This window comes from Carassius auratus, chromosome 20 (assembly GCF_003368295.1).
Source record: "Carassius auratus strain Wakin chromosome 20, ASM336829v1, whole genome shotgun sequence".
In the NCBI taxonomy this organism is placed as follows: Eukaryota; Metazoa; Chordata; class Actinopteri; order Cypriniformes; family Cyprinidae; genus Carassius; species Carassius auratus.
The window spans coordinates 5,377,792-5,394,895 of record NC_039262.1 but is presented as its reverse complement, the minus strand read 5'-3'; the positions used below and the strand labels follow the sequence as shown (position 1 = coordinate 5,394,895).

Here is a 17,104-nt window from a genome sequence, read left to right as displayed (position 1 = left end):
AAATGGCTTTCTGTAGGGTGTTTTGGGGACATATTCCATTAGGATTTACTGGTTTTAAAAAACCATCAATACAAGGTGACAAATTACCAATAGAGACCCACAGGATCCATTACAGTTTACATTAAAAGCAATACAGGTCCCATTATAACAAGTAAAACCATTACGATCAAATACAAATGTACTTTTAGAAATTGTTTTTGAAAAATATGGTGTTATTGTTTTGGCAAGTTTAAATTAAAACATCAATGAAAACTTGTGTGATATTCCTTTAAAATAATGTTTTAATATATATATATATATTTTTAAGTATATTATACTAAGCAATTTCTTACATAATTGCTTTGAGTTAGACCAAACTTTTATTTTGGTGGGTTGTAGACAGAGTTTCAGTGTTTTTTAATTAACTATTATTATTAGCTATTAGGCCAACCTGAAGTTTAGCATACTCTACTGTGCAATAGTACTATATTTCTGTTTGAATTTCTTCAAGTTATACCGAAATTTTATTTTAACAGGTTGTCGTAAAGACATTGCCGTTTCGGTCAGTCTGTGTATACGATACGATACGAATGAATGACGATAGTTTTATCAAATGAAATGGTGAAATGCTCTCATAGCGCGCTGACGTGCACATGTGTAGCCTACATCATGTGTCAATATAGTGAAGAGCTGAAAACACCACGCGTGCTTCAGTGTGTGTGTGTGTGTGTGTGTGTGTGTGTAGTAGAGCACACATTCCCAGAGACGTGTATAACAACACCTTCAGGGCCGCTGCTGGCCAAATGGGTGCCCTAAGCAGGACTGTATTGTTGTACCCCCCTTCCTCAAATATGATGATGGAAAAAAACACCTACTATAGGGGTGAAAATAGAACTTTAATCAAATAAAAAACTAAATGAATAAATTGTAGTATTTACAAATCACAATTGTAGCTCTCGACATTAACCTGTGGCTATAACTTTATTAAGACTCTAATTTATTTTATAGTCTCAAGTATTCAGAAATCATGCAAAAGGAAACTAAACAGTTTTACTATGATAAAACTATGGTTTATTTTTGTAAGGGTTGTGATATGCACGTTTTTTGTTGAAGAAATTATAAAGGCTGTGTCATATAGCAAACAGGTATCCAAAAATGAAAGCTTAAGTGAATATTTGAATTAAATGTTTGGTCAGTAGCATAAACAAGGATGTGATTGTCCTGTAAGTGTAACAGCAGCAATCACATGGCATTTGTAATAACATGTACATAAATTGTTTATTTTGTATTTGCCTACATAATGTATTTTAACAGTGTTATTATTAACCAATCATTATTGCCTCAAGTCATTTTAAAGGCTATTGATGGCTTAGGTCTGTTTTTATAGCAACAACAACAACAAAATATTACAGTATATTAATACTTTGTAAATTATTATTTGAAGTAACAAAACCATGGTTAATTTGCAGTTACCATGGCTACAAGAACAATGATTTGTGGTGTTATCATTAAAACCATGGGTAATTTTCGTAAGGGAACCTGAAAAAAAAAAAAAACTTTCACAGGAATGTGCCTGAAAGTGATAAACAGGCCTCATTTTTACCTAAAATGATTTATACTTTATTTTAATATATATTAAAAATGTATAAGGTGTGCATCGTAGCTGACACCTAAATGAACACATTACAATCTGTTTTATGACTGCAAGTCTTTCTCCTCAAATGCTATTGAGCTTCAAATTTGCGTTTGAGCCCATGTGGAAGAGTTGCATAATTTACATATGATTTACAGATTATTGTAATAAATATCAAACATTCAATTCAATTGTGCATTATAGCTGACACCTACATTAACAATTACAGTTGTTTTCATGACTATAAGTCATTCTCCTCAAATGCTACTGTTATACTGTTATATACCAACATAGCATGTAACTTTAGAGATGGTCCCTAAATTTGACACTAGTCCAATGTCATGCCAACTTTATCTCTGTTTTTTTTTTTTTTTTTACTCTTAGTTTTCTTTTCTCTTCACTGGATTGCTGATGTACTCTACCCGGGCATAGATGTTCATCCATCAATTATGAATATTCACGAATTCGCGTATCATTTGAGTCAGTTTGGGAGTTCGAAACCGCTTCGAGGATCATTTGAATCTATTGGACAGTTCGGAGCGGGTTCGCGAATCATTTGAGTCAGTTCGGGAGTTCAAAGCGGGTTCGCGATTCATTTGAGTCAGTTCGGGAGTTCGGAGCGGGATCGCGAATCATTTGAATCAGTTCGGGAGTTTGTAGTGGGTTCGCGAATCATTTGAGTCAGTTCGGGAGTTCAAAGCGGGTTCGCGATTCATTTGAGTCAGTTCGGGAGTTCGGAGCGGGATCGCGAATCATTTGAATCAGTTCGGGAGTTCAAAGCGGGTTCGCGAATCATTTGAGTCAGTTTGGGGATCGCGAATCATTTGAGTCAGTTTGGGAGTTCGGAGCGGGATCGCTAATCATTTGAGTCAGTTCGGGAGTTCAAAGCGGATTTGCGAATCATTTGAGTCAGTTTGGGGATCGCAAATCATTTGAATAAGTTCGGGAGTTCGGTGCGGGATCACGAATCACGAAAGATTCGCGCTCGTACATTTTCAAATTGGCCATAACCTTTAATTCGTTGCTGCCAAGCAGGGGTAGCAAGGCTTTCTTTATGGGTGGCATTTGCCACCCTATGCCACTTCGGTAGATCCGCGCCTGCACCTGACTCCACCCACTTGGGGGAAGGAGACTGTCTAAAGATATTAAAGTACCATTTCAATGGTAATGCAATGTCCGATTTCAAAATGGTTTTCACGGGATTTTAGGATTTAAATTTTAAATATGATATTTAAATTATGAAAATTACTAAGATATGTGACAGAAAAAAGACAAAGAAAAAAAAGCGCCAATAGGCCCACCTGTAACATTTAAGTGGTTAAAATATATCAGTGTTTTTATTGTGTCTCAAGATACACTTTATAAAAATTGCTTAAATGTCATAATTGTACTATGGCCGAATCCTAATTTAGTCTAATCCCTGTCTGTGAAATCAGGCCAGAGAGTTTTATTGAACTCCAATGTTAAAATAACCGGGGCATCAGCGCCCTCTGCTGGATAGAAAACACTAACTGATGTTCATGAAGAGATGTTTTTGGTTTTAGACACAGATTTATATATATATAAGAGAAATATCTATATGTTGTGGATAGAAATATGTCTTATAATAAACCCCCAATCCATCTGCACAAGAACTAGTCCGAATGACCCATTTATGACTCTGCTACCGACCGCTAGATGGCAGCACAACAACATTCAAAATGACATGACCTTCACTGAACACTTCACAACAGAGAAATACAGCTAGTTATTCATTTCGCTGTTTGTTTATCTCCCTTTGGGGAAATTAAATCTTAAAAGATCTACCTGGTGCTCAGCAGGTTTAGCTGGTCATCAAGTGCTCTTCCAACTTGACTGGAACAAATGTGCCAGAAACCCACCTCAAAGAATAGTTTGGACAGAAATACAATACAATAAAGAACATTTTCCTTTAACTTCAAGTTAATCGACAACACAAAGGCCCTTAAATAGTGTTCATTTATTACATGATTTTATATGTAAAAATAATAAATATAAACAAAATAATTATTTTATTACAATATTTATTATTTAAATAATAATAATAATCATTATAGTAGATAATAATAATTATTAGATTTTTATTTCAGAGTGTTGTATGTAAAATTTTGAGTGCGTTATACCTGTTCAGACTCCTTTTCTAAACATGAGGAAACTAGTAATCTAGAATTATTTAAAAATAATCAATACATTTTAAATTATTTTTTATTTATATTTAGAATTTTTATTATAAAACATATATTTTTTATGTAAAAAATAATTATAAACGTATTTAATAATAACAACAACAACAACACTTATTATTATTATTATTATTATTAGAAACAATAAATAATTAATACATTTTTTTACATTTAATTTGGCATGTAAGTGCATGTTAGAAATTTTCTAGTGCTCTCCAACCATTAATCACATTCAAAATAAAAGTTTTTGTTTGCATAGTATATGTATGTGTACTGTGTATATTTATTAGGTATATATAAATACACACACATAGACTATGTATTTAGAAAATATTTACTTGTATTTGAATTTCTATAGTCATATGATTTATATTAGTAATAAATGTATTTAATATATAAAAGTAACATTTTTCTAAAATATATACATGCATGTGTATTTATGTACATACATAACACATTACACATACATATATTATATGCAAACAAAAACCTTTATTTTGATGTGATTAATTGCGATGAATTGTTTGTCAGCACTGGTTTGTATCCACAGCTTCATTTGTGAAGCTAAAAGCCCTTTTTAGCCCAAGAGCATCTGCAGTATTCCTTAAAAGACAGAGTTTTTATAGCTCTGAACTCTTGGAGATCACCAGGTTTGCAGACAGCAGGACAGTTAATGTTCAGCTCATCTGGGAAACTGTGTTTATCTCCGTCCACATGATCACATTCTGAACAGGTTTAACACTCCCAGAGTTCCTGGCCTTCTAAGATGTCACGGACGCACAGAAATAAACTCTCCGCTCATCAGCTGAAACTCATCTGGGGACCTTACACAACCTAGAGTCTGCAAACATGAACATATCTTTTCAATAATGCACAGGCCTCTAGAGAAAGGTTCTTTCTGTAAATAGATAATCTTTTATTTATGCAGAACTCTTATTTTGTCCTGTGTTGATGTATTTTCTGTGTAAAATACAGATGTTGCTGGTAATTTACTGAGACAGTGAGACACAACAGCAGAAAAACACAAAGAAGAGAGATTGTGTGTTGGGCCGCGGAGAGAATAAAGGCAGGAGGACTGTGATTAATGACCTGTGTTCAAAAGTGATATCATGTATCACAGAAGAATGTTCCTCACGGATGAATGGTGAAACCTCAGAGGAGGAGGAGCTAAAGAGCCACACTTGGTTTCACCTTTAAGGTTTCAGTGATGTACATTAGGGGTGTGGCCAATGCTGGTGGGCGTGGTTAATCTGAAATGGCGTTGCTAGCTTCTGAGTTTTTTTTGTTTTTCCCATAGACTGTATAAAAACAGGTTTTTCCTTTTTAATTTTTCCAATTCAAAATGTAGCGATATCACTCTAGATATTTTACTAATGACTGAATTAAGGTTAAAATGTCTGTATAATTTTTGATATATTATTATATATTATTTTTAAAAATAAATTATAAATGTAAAAAATATTATTTATTTATTTTAATTACGCAAATATATAAATTAATTAATAAGCAAGCTCTCAGCCAGGTGAACCAAGAAGACAATTTTAAAAAATTATAAAAAACCTTAAAAAATATATTAACACATAAATAATTTACAAGATAGATAGATTGACACTAGTACTATAGTACTATACATATTATTATTATTTTATTATCAATATTGTATTTTATAGTAATTTATAGAATTTATAATATATATTTACATACAAAATATGCAATTTATTTAAAAGAATAATATGAAGTTAAATAATAATGAATTAAGTGACTCACTATCATTTTTAATTTGTGGTTGGTATCGTCTGGATCATAAGATGTTTGATTTGTGTACTGAAGCGGTTTCATTGTGTCTTGTGTCTCAGCTGGTCTGAACAACACACACCGAAACTGATGTTTACCAGCTGATAATAATGAGTGTTTCGGCTCATTGAGTTCAGATAGAAGTTTGGTAAACATGCAGATCTCTGTCATCCCAGTCATTAGTCTGGTCTTTGAATCTAAACATATCTCACGGGTGGGTGAGCTCTGACATCATGCTTTACACACGGAGAGGAAGAGTTCACCCAAAAATACCCTCGTGCTGCTCCAACCCTGCATTATGTTCTTTCTCCTGTGAACACAAAGGGAGATGCTAGGCAACATGTCCTTAGGCAGCAGAAAATGCAATGCATGGTGGTTTATACTGCCAATGCCAAAAAAACTGTATTTTGAGCTATACTTGAGGCATATGATAGCTTTATATTAATTCACCAATAAGTGAAGTTCTCAAATGTCTTTCACACTTAAAAATGTATTTTTAAAACTACTGTATGGCTTCAGAATAGTTGACAAATTGTGTGAATATTATCTATAAATCATGGATATTCCAAATAACATGCATTTGCGTTTGACAGAAGAATACAAATGAGGGAGCACGTTTGTAATGGAAGTATTTGGCAAGATGGATTGCAACTGCATGAACTACATCTTCTTACATTATTAGCCTCTCAAAGACTAAACCAGAGCAATGCTACCGCTACAGAGACTAATACTTTCAGATATTAGTAATAATAATCCTGTCAGATATTAATAATAATAATAATAATATATGATAGGTTTACCATTGTGAGCAGTTATGAAGGAGGGGCTACAAAAAGGGCTCAACAAAATTAAAAAGATTTGTACTTGATAGCTCTGAATATATTTGTATAAAAATTACATATATTTGAAAATAGATATTATATATTATATTATTTATAAATAAGTATTTATATATTTATATATATTTATATTTAAAATATAATTTTAATAGTAAAAAAAAATACTTAAAATGAAATAAAATGTAATCAGATAAATTGTAATTGTAGTAGATTAACTGTTAATTGTATTATTGTATTGCAAATATTTTAAATAAAATGATTTATTATTGTCGTATAAATATGATATATAATATAATTCTATGTAAGATATTTAAAATGTAAAAATATTATTTAACAATTTTTTTATAAAATGTCAAATTTCAATAATTAATTATTATTAATTATTTATTAAAATTAAGTAGCAGTATTATTTACAATGTATAGATAGATACATTTAATATTATATTGTTTTGCATTATAAAATAATGAAATATATATCTATATAATTGTACAATTGTTTATTTGCCAGTAACGTTACTGGTTTCATGTACCGAGAGAGAGAGCGAGAGAGAGAGAGAGCGAGAGAGAGAGAGAGAGAGAGAGAGAGAGAGAGAGCGAGAGAGAGAGAGAATGGCGAGCGATCACACAGAGTCGGTCTGTCGTTACACCGGAGATCTCGTGAATGAATCGTGACTGAACTGAACTGAACTGAATCATGAGAATATAATGATAAATCACAGGCTGAGATGAGAGAGAGTCTGATGCTGGAGGGGTTTTAACGGGATCCTAGCGGCGGAAACTCGCTCCGGTGAGTCAAAACCGAACTTCTGCTCTACACTAAATCTCCATTAAACACACAACTAGAAACCAAAACCCCGCACTATACACGACAAAACAACGCTTTAAATGATAACCTAACACTATAAACTATAAAAACGTACTCGCATCTGCAGGAAAGAAACTCTGAGCGGTGAATGAGGTGAAGATGGAGTTAATGTTTGACAACATGGCTGCTCGCTTTCATCTCTTCATTCCTCTAACTTACAGAAATGAAGTCTTAAACCTTCTTAATTTATATATAACTTTTGGGGTTTGGGGTTACTTCTGTGTGTATTGAGCAAACGCGTCAGTTCATGCAGTTGAAACCGTTTCCGTTCCGCGAAAACAACAAACGCGAAACATCCTGAATCTGTTAAACTTCTTACTGAACATCAGAGGTTCATGAGAGATTTCAGCTCCTCGTGTGTGTTTGTGTGTTTAAGATTGATTTTTCAACTGGTGCATGTGTGTTTTGTTGTGTGTCCGTGGGAAGTCAGAAACACGACATTAAAATGCATTGAGTAAAATACCATAGTATTACCATGCTACCATCTCTTTAAAGTACTTTGGAGTAGTTACATCGTTTACCAAAAAAGTACTTTTGTAGTACCACGATGCAGTGATTGAATCACCACTGTACTTTATACCATGGTATTGAAATTCATGTACCATGTTATTTATTTACATGATGCTATTTCCAGAAATGCATGTCCAAAAGACTGATGTACTGTATATGCTCATGGTACTTTGTGTAAGAATGTGGTAAATGAATACATTGGATTGTTTTCCATTTGGTTGATCTGACATTGAACTTTGAGTTCTGGATTAGTTGCCTAAATAAGCCACTTTATTAATAAACAGTGCAATTTTATAGCCTATACTTATAATATAGCCTATTATTGTGTGTACCATATACTAAATTACAACCCTTGGAGTAAAACAATGCTGCTACCATAATAGTGCTGGTGTCCTAAATACCATGGTGGTTTTTTTTAAGGGGCTGTAACTTGTGCTCTAGTGAGAAATGATCCAAGACAGAGGAACTTATCATATTATAAAGGAAGATTATGAGAACAGACAGTGTTTTTCTCTGGAATAGGAAGACTAGAAAAACTGATGAGATTATCTGTGAGTTTGCAAAATCATATTTGTGCATGTTTGTACCAGACCAGAAAGAGTTGAAGTCCTCACTGAGGCAAAAATAACTACGAGAGTGTCTTCATGCCATTCTGTACTGTATGTGTGTATGAGTGTGTGCCCAAGTGAATGGGGCCCCTACTGCTCGCTGCGCTTCGGCTTCGGCTTCTTAAAACAGTGTTTGAAATCCATTTATTCAAGTGACCTGAGTAAAAGCACACACACACACACACACACACACAGAGAGAGGTTTGAATTCCAGAATCTTTGGAATGTTTGTCCCCCTTGTTGTATTTTCTGCCTACCTGCTACACACACACACACACACACAAACACATGTCCACATTTACAGTGGCATTCAGACATACTGATGGCCTTTTCCAGAATTAGGACATCATAAAATAAAAATAATCATACGAACTGGCAGACCCTAAAAGGTGTGTTCATTTATTGATTGTGACATCATTGTACATTCTGCAGAACATCTCACGCCTTTAAAGGGGCAGTTCTGCCAAAAATGTAAATCCTGTCCTCATGTAGGGTATGTTTCCCGGACAGTGATGTAGGCTACTGCAGAACTGGAAGGTTTTTCTTTTTCAATGTTGTCCAAATAAATCCCTAGCTCACACTGATCCATGCAAAAGATGAAAACACTGTAGTATGCTGCCAGGCCAGTAGTTGGCGATGTCACTTTAGAAGAAGCTCGGGATGAACACGTAATGCGCATGATGTATGTGCATTTTTATAGCTTACGTGGAGATGATAATCTTATTGTCTTCCAAAACGTACAATTTGAAACCCCTTTTCAAAAGTTTGCTTTTTCAGGCCCCCGAAACCCAATTGTCTTGTAAATTGTTGCATAAAAAGTTTTCAGTTTTTACAGTGTCTTTTAGATGGCCCCTAACTGACCCTCAGTTGTTCCAAATCTTTTTTCTTTCTGTTTGCCATTGAGTTCCGTCTTTGTTTATTTTCCCCAAGCTAGTATGTAAATCAGTGGCTACCGACAATTGTTTGCTTATTTACAATCTTTAATTAAATATAATGTTTTGCATTCAACAGAAGAGAGAAATTCATACAGGTGTGGAACAACGTAAGGTTGAGTAAATTTTGATACATTTTTAATTTTTTGGGTGAATTATGACTTTAACACATTTCTGAAATGTTACTATGTTGAATCGGTGGAGGTTTAATCCAGATGCACCTGTTTATGACCTCATCAGAAAAAATGGATTGGCCTTTATTTATGCAAGTTTTTTTTATGATGATAATGTTGGCTGCCGTTGTGTGCTTTTTATAGTGTGCTTGGTTCTGGAAGCATATTATCCATTTATTTTCTTCACAGGAATTAAAAAAATCATTCTTAGTGATTTTTGTGTTTTTATAAAGGGTTTTTATAAAAGGTATATATATATATATATATACACACAAAATGTGTGTACTGTGTATTTTTATTATTAATATATATACACATGGTTGTATATATTTCAGAAAATGTTATGCTTGTGTATGTATATATATATATATAGGTATATATATATATATATATATATATATATATATATATATATATATATATATATATATATATAGGTATATATATATATAATATAAATTATATGATTAAATATATACGTGTAAATATTTTTAAAATGTATACTGTATGTGTATACACATAATAAATATACACAGTACACACATATTATGTAAACAAACTTATTTTGGATGCGATTAATCATGATTTATATTTATATGTTTGTTTGTGTATGTGTGTGTGTATATATATATGTGATGTTTTATTTTTGTTGTTTCAATATCTTATGTTTTTAATATAACTAATCATGGATGGCACCAGTAGTAACCAAAAAAAAACAACAACTTGTAATTCTTATCTTTTGATTTTGTGGTGAAATAGAGGCGGATGTGTTCTTGACAGCTTTCATTAGTTACCCTGCACTTCAGTGTGTTGAACTTTCAGGGTTTGGGGCTTTATTTGTCTCTGTACCAAATGCAAATAGAGCCGCTGTCAGTCCTGTGAAACACAAACACACACAATCTCTCCTGTGCTCCGTCACGTCTCTCTCAATGGATGTGACGTCTGAGTTTGATCTTATTTTTTGTGCACAAAGACATTGAGCCGCATGAGAGAAAGAAGCTGACGGAGAACAGAGGAGCGTCTAAAAGCCAGATGAGGGCCGCTGTCCCCGGGAACCGTCCGGAGGCTTTTGTTGATCTCCCTAGAGGAGATATTCAATCATTCGCTCCACGTCACAGAGAAACTGATATGAGCTGGCAGAGGAAGAAAAGAACAGACTCCTCCAACTCAAAAGAAATATCTTCCGATGATTAATTAAGACAGTTATTAGATGCTATATATAAATACACTCAGTGTTTAAACACACATGCTGAGTAAACAGGCAGATGGAGCTGTCAGTTGTGGTCGTCATAGCAAATATTACTGTGGTAAATGTTTCCATAACACAGTTATACAGTGCTGCTACTGTAGAGACTTTCAGACTAGCTTCCGAATTAATCATTTTTCTCATGATGCCACACACAGTTATTCTGACAGGTGGAAACCTGTTTCAGGCGGGTGCTTGAGTTCTTGCAATTAAATGTGTTTTTATTGCTTAAACCGTTTAGGGCCGTTTCATAGTCAACGCATCTGTACGCATAATCATCCCCAAGGCTACGCATCGTTACGCTTCGGCCGCCATTATGCGTCGGTGCGTAGCAAAATGTGTCGTCCTAGTTTTTGATACGCGATGCGCCGATTCACGCAATACTATGCGTTGTCGGTGGGGGCGACATTGCAAGTATTGTACATTGATTCAAGTATATTGTGTTTACAGAAGAAGAAGGTTTGAATACAATGGCGGGCGAAGAGGAAAAATTATGTGAACTTATACGTATTCATCCACATTTATACGATAGTTCATCAGCAACAGAATACACTCCTCTTCAGTTGCCATTGTGATCTGAATATCACGCGACCCGACTCTACTAATATCACCCGACTCTACTACCCCCTGTTGCGTGAGCAGTGTATTGCATACACGCATCACCCGTGATGCTTGCGTTCACTGTTTAGATTATGAAAGGGAGCGTGTCGCTCACGTTTCTCGCGTTGACTATGAAACGGCCCTTAGTGTACTGTAATACTTCAACATTACTATAGTCATCTGAAGTCAGTTTGTCACCCATGTAATGTAATCTAGCTGCTAGATGAGGTTTTGTTGAAATTGCTAAATTCTTGCGAAAGTCTTGCAAGCATCAGTTAAGATGGTTTGATCATTATAAAACAAATCGGTAATGTTTTGCAACATTTGCACTCTTGCAGAGTTGCAATGGACTGTACATTATCCTGTTATTATAGCAATTGTAAACAATATGATGTATTCAGGTTTTTATAATTTTGCATGTATAATATTTAAACTATTATTACTTAAACTATTACTAATTTGTAATATAGTTAATAAAATAAAATGTATACAACTTTTAAACACACACACATATACACATATGTACTTACATACTGTGTATTATTTCCAATTGTTTATGTATATTTATATAATTCTAACATGAATCACTTACAAAATATATGTACAGTATTATACTTTTATATTTTTTACTGTATCTGTGTATAAGCAGCAATATGAATTTAAATGTGATTATATAATTTAATTTATTATATTATATTAAATGACATTTAAAAAATGTAAAAAATAGTGTGATAGAATTTATTAAACGTATATGTAAAATAATGTCGAATATAATAATTTTATCATACATTATTTGTTTGAAAGATTTTCTTTTATACAAATTTATACAAAAAGTTTTTTTGTGTGTATATATATATATATATATGTATATATGTGTGTATATATATATATATATATATATGTGTATATATATATATGTGTATATGTGTGTATATATATATATATATATATATATATATATATATATATATATATATATATTAGTTATACACACACACACAGACACACACACACACACACACACACAAATAAGGGAATGTGTTGCTATAATATCATTTTTTAAGTGTGTGTGTTGGCTCTATTAAAAATGTTGGCATGTCAAGTAAAAAAAATCGTTGTTGAGCCTTGGACTGTAGCTGTTGTTTCATAACTGCTCACAGCAGTGAACCAATAATATCTGGCAGTGTTATTAATAACTGGCTGTAATATTAATATCTGACAGCATTAGTCGAGTGAGTAGCAGCAGCGTTCTCTTCTGGTTTGGTCTCGGAGGGGCCGTGATGTCTGAAGTAAAGCGGCTCTTCTCTGGCTTTGGTTCTGAACTGAATGCAGGTATGAATGGAGGTTCCAGAATGAACTGCATCAGCACAGGCTAAAATCTGCCTGACCACACACACACACACACGCCTCATATGGTGCCTTTACATAATTGTTTTCCACTTATGGTGTGTGAGTGAAAGGTCACGTGTTTGGGCGACTGACAGGAATAGTAAACTCACTGCCGCCCGTCTGTGTGACTCCTCCTCTACTTCCACTTTGAGAGTGTTTGTGTTTGGGCAGAGACTGTGGTTGAATTAATTAACTCCAGCAGCAGTTTAATATCTGTTGTGTGTTGATGATATGAATGATTAGGCTCCTCCCGAACCAGCCTTGGGAACTTCTATTGGGAACTATTGTAAATGATATATTTATTTTAAGTGTATTTTCAGTATACTTTTCTGATATGAAAAGGAATTAATATATATATATTGGGGTATTTTTGGCTAATTAAAGGAATTGTTCACTCAGAAATGAAAATTCAAATGGATTTAAATTACACATGCAATTTAATGCAATGCAGTCCGATTGAAAACTCATGGTGGAAATTGACTAAACTGCTCCATCTTGCAAAGCTGACCTGTCAACCGCTGTTCGACAAAGTTGAAACCAGCTTGATGAAGAATATTGATGAAGAAGTCCATGCCCCAAAGAATTCAGGACATCATAAAAGCAAGAGGAGGAGCAACAAAGTACTAACTCTGTGTTTTGAGAAATGATTCAAACCTTTTTTTTCTCTACTTGATATAGAAAACACATTTTCATGAATTTAAAAGTTTATTATCTCTTTTTTTTTTTTTTTTTGAGGTATGTTTCAAATAACCAGAATGTTGAATTATTAAACAAAACTAGTTTTGTGTGATATCTGTGATTTGTTTAATTGTTATGAATAATAGTATGGTGATTCCATAATTTTTTGCCAGGGGTTTGTAGATCATGATAATATAATCTGCTAATGAAATGGACCATTACTGTGAACTACAGCCACTGGAATATGGAATCCTTTGGTGAAACACTTGAATATTTACTGAAAGAGAAACTAAAGTGAAGATCTCTTGTGGCTCAGTGACAGGAGCAGATGTGATTGACAGACGACGCAGGATGAATGAACAGTGTGGGAATCAGGACTGTGGCTGTGATGAATGTGTGATTAATCTGTGATTCATGTGACACATCGTCTGATCATCTCACTCTCTTCCTTCTGTTTTCAGGCCTCTTGATGCTCTCCCCTGACTGACTTAAAGCCGAGATCAGGTAACCAATGACATTTCCTCTTAATTAACTTGTACTTCTGCTTTACAGATTTCAGTTGCATTTCAGCATTTAATGTGTGCACTATTCTTTCTGTTTATGAAAGAAGTCTCGTGCTCACCAAGTCTGCATGTATTTGATCAAAATACAGTAAAGAAAAAACAGTAATATTGTGAAATTATTTTTTCAATTTAAAATAACCAAGTTCTATTGGAATATCTTTTAAAATGTAATTTATTCCTGTGATCCAAAGCTGAATTTTCAGCATCATTCCTCCAGTCTTCAGTGTCACATGATCTTCAGAAATCATTTGAATGTGCTGCTAAAGAAACATTTCTGATTATTATCAATGCTGCTTAATGATTGTGTGGAAGACTTTTGATCAATTTAATGCATCCTTACTGAGTAAAAGTAAGTAAAACTCAAATCTTACTGACTCCAAACTTTTAACCCTTTCATACCGCATTTCTTCACTAAATATCATTGTGATGAAAAGCGTTTCAGGAAGTCCTCAGCTGCAGCTGATGTGTTTGTGTGTTGGCAAGGATTTTTAGCGTGTCTGTGTGATGAGTGTTGATGTGAGTTCAGGACAGTGAGGTGCTGCGCGTTTGACAAATTCTTTTCACTTAGTTGTGAGTTTGTGCAGAATTTCAAATAAAAGGATGGCAAAGGCAATGAGGACAAAACGAAGATGTCATCGAGTTGAAGAAGACGGTGAATGAATAACAGAATGAGTTCTTCCTAAATGTGTTTGGATGTCAGTTTTAGTGGAGTTGTTGTGAGTGTTTGTACCTCTGTGTCCCAGGGGATTATGGGTAAGTCTCACCGGAGACCCTCAAATCCCTGCAGGAATGTGTGTACACATGCTTCAGTGCTTCAGTAGAGAGAGATTCAGTTCTGGTCTTTATTAAGATGTTACTGTTTGGAAAATTCAGTTGTGTTTCGCCTGATAATGAGTGTCACAAAAAGTCTCTGTTAACGGGTTTTTGGCACATCTGGTTTCTAGGTTGTTCCTTCCTTCCTTCCTTCATTCCTAGTTACGATACAATCCATCACATTTCTTTACTATCATGCATGTTTTAAAAAAACTAAATCACATTGTTACACATTATGCAAAAATACAAGTCTTTATTTATTTTAGTAACAACACAAGAAAAAAATTGCCATTACCATCACATTTATTTACCATAATGACTTTTTGTTCAGTACAAGACATTGCCATTAATGTGAGAGATCTGAAGATGCTTCATTTTTTGAAAGATGTCTATTTTGAAAGCTCAAGAGTGCCTCTAATTAAATAATCACCCGTCTATGTTTCATTTCTCTCTCTGTGTGTGTCTAGGATGATAGAGGAGAGACGGAAGGGGAATGTCATGGCCGACAGGAAGCAGATCTTCACAGACATGAGTGAGTGCCTCCCAGCACGTGACCTTTGACCCACAATGCACATGTTCAGAAACTGGTGCATCTGAGTATAAATATGCAACTTTGATTCTTCAGAGACGGAGAATTATGACACCATCAGACTGTCCACGTACCGCACCGCCTGCAAGCTCAGATTCATTCAGAAGAAATGCAACCGTGAGTGGAACTTCAAATCAACTGAAACGGAGTAATCTTGAAAAAGATGCATTTTTCAGATTGTTTGCAAATTCAAAACAAAGCTCGGCATGAATGAACTCTATTTAGTATAATGAGAGTGAAACATAGGCCAGAAATACACTGTTGTTTAAAAGTTTGGGGTCAACAAGAAATTAATACTTTTAACTATCAATGACACATTTAGTTGATCAAAAGTGACAGTAAAGACATTTAGAATTTTACCAAACATTTCTATAACAAATACTTTTCTTTATATTTTCATTTTCATCAAATAAGTAAAGAAAATCATGGTTTCCAAAACAATTTTAGTCAGTAAAACTGTTTTCAACATTGCTAATAATCAGAAATGTTTCTTTAGCAGCGAATCAGCATATTCGACTGATTTCTGAAGGATCACGTAACACTGAAGACTGGAGGAATGATGCTGAAAATTCAGCTTTAATTCACAGGAATAAATTACATTTACCAGTGTATTACAATAGAAATCCGCTATTTTGCTTTATAATAATATTTCAGTTTTTACTGTATTTTTGATCAAATAAATGCGGCCTTGTTGAGCATAAGAGACTTCTTTAAAAAAAAAAATTTTAAAAGGTAATGTATATTAACAGAGGGTTAAAAATGACAAAATTTCAAGTGAGTTTTTCATATTATGTGTTTATGTAGTCATCTGGACTGACGGAGTAAGTACTTCTCTGACGTAATTCCCTATATTTGATGTGTTTTCTCTCTCAGTGCATCTGGTGGACGTGTGGAACATGATCGAGGCGTTTCGTGACAACGGTCTGAACACGCTGGACGTCTGCACCGAGATCAGTGTGGCTCGGCTGGAGACCATCATCACCTGCATCTACCAGCAGCTAAACAAACGGCTGCCCACCACACACCAGATCAACGTCCAGCACAACACCAGCCTGCTGCTCAACTTCATGCTGGCGGCACACGACAGGTGAGCGTGTGTGATTTTGATTCAAGAAATTCATATTTTTAATTAGCAAGCATGCATTAAATTGATCCAAAGCAACAGTAAAAACATTTATGATGTTACAAAAGATTTCTATTTCATATAAATGCCATTCTTCTGAACTTTCTGTTGTGAATCAGCATCCGTTGATTTGACGGTGTAACTGTGTGTGTTTTGCAGTGATGCTCAGGGAAGGATGACGGTGTTTTCTGTGAAAGTGATGCTCTCGGTGCTGTGTGGAGGGAAACTAGTTGATAAACTTCGCTGTAAGTTCATGCTGCGGCTTCAGCAGTGATGCCCACTAGTGGACAAACCAAACCCAGTCACCTTTATTCATTAGGCGCTTGTTTTCTAGGTGTCTTAGGAATGGGAGGATCTCCAAATGTGTTGATGTCTGTTTGTCTGATGTGAGGATTGGCATGCTGTGGTTTAATTGTGCTGATTTTGCATTCGTTTGAGTGTGATGGAGGTCATGGGACTGAAACATTTTTGCAAGTTGGAGTAGTGAAAATAATAGAATCAATTATGCAAACTTCTCCAAACGTAAAACAATTTCAAATTCTGCATTAAAGACAGTATCCAAAATCACA

General features: G+C 34.4%; 1 protein-coding gene across 4 annotated transcripts in view; it reads left to right on the top strand.

Moving 5' to 3' along the window:
- Window positions 1-7,033: 7,033 nt before the first annotated feature.
- LOC113120662 (dystrobrevin beta-like) overlaps window positions 7,034-17,104 on the top strand; it is a 29,612-nt gene continuing 19,541 nt past the window's right edge. For 3 of the 4 annotated variants that reach the window (XM_026290623.1, XM_026290622.1, XM_026290619.1), the window contains exons 1-6: window positions 7,034-7,233; window positions 13,909-13,951; window positions 15,291-15,355; window positions 15,449-15,529; window positions 16,286-16,499; window positions 16,695-16,780. In XM_026290623.1, coding sequence (XP_026146408.1) covers window positions 15,292-15,355; window positions 15,449-15,529; window positions 16,286-16,499; window positions 16,695-16,780 — 445 coding nt within the window. In that variant the 5' untranslated portion in view covers window positions 7,034-7,233; window positions 13,909-13,951; window position 15,291. Of the gene's footprint in view, window positions 7,234-12,621; window positions 12,713-13,908; window positions 13,952-15,290; window positions 15,356-15,448; window positions 15,530-16,285; window positions 16,500-16,694; window positions 16,781-17,104 lie in introns of those variants that run through there. The other variant, XM_026290620.1, reaches the window with a different exon arrangement.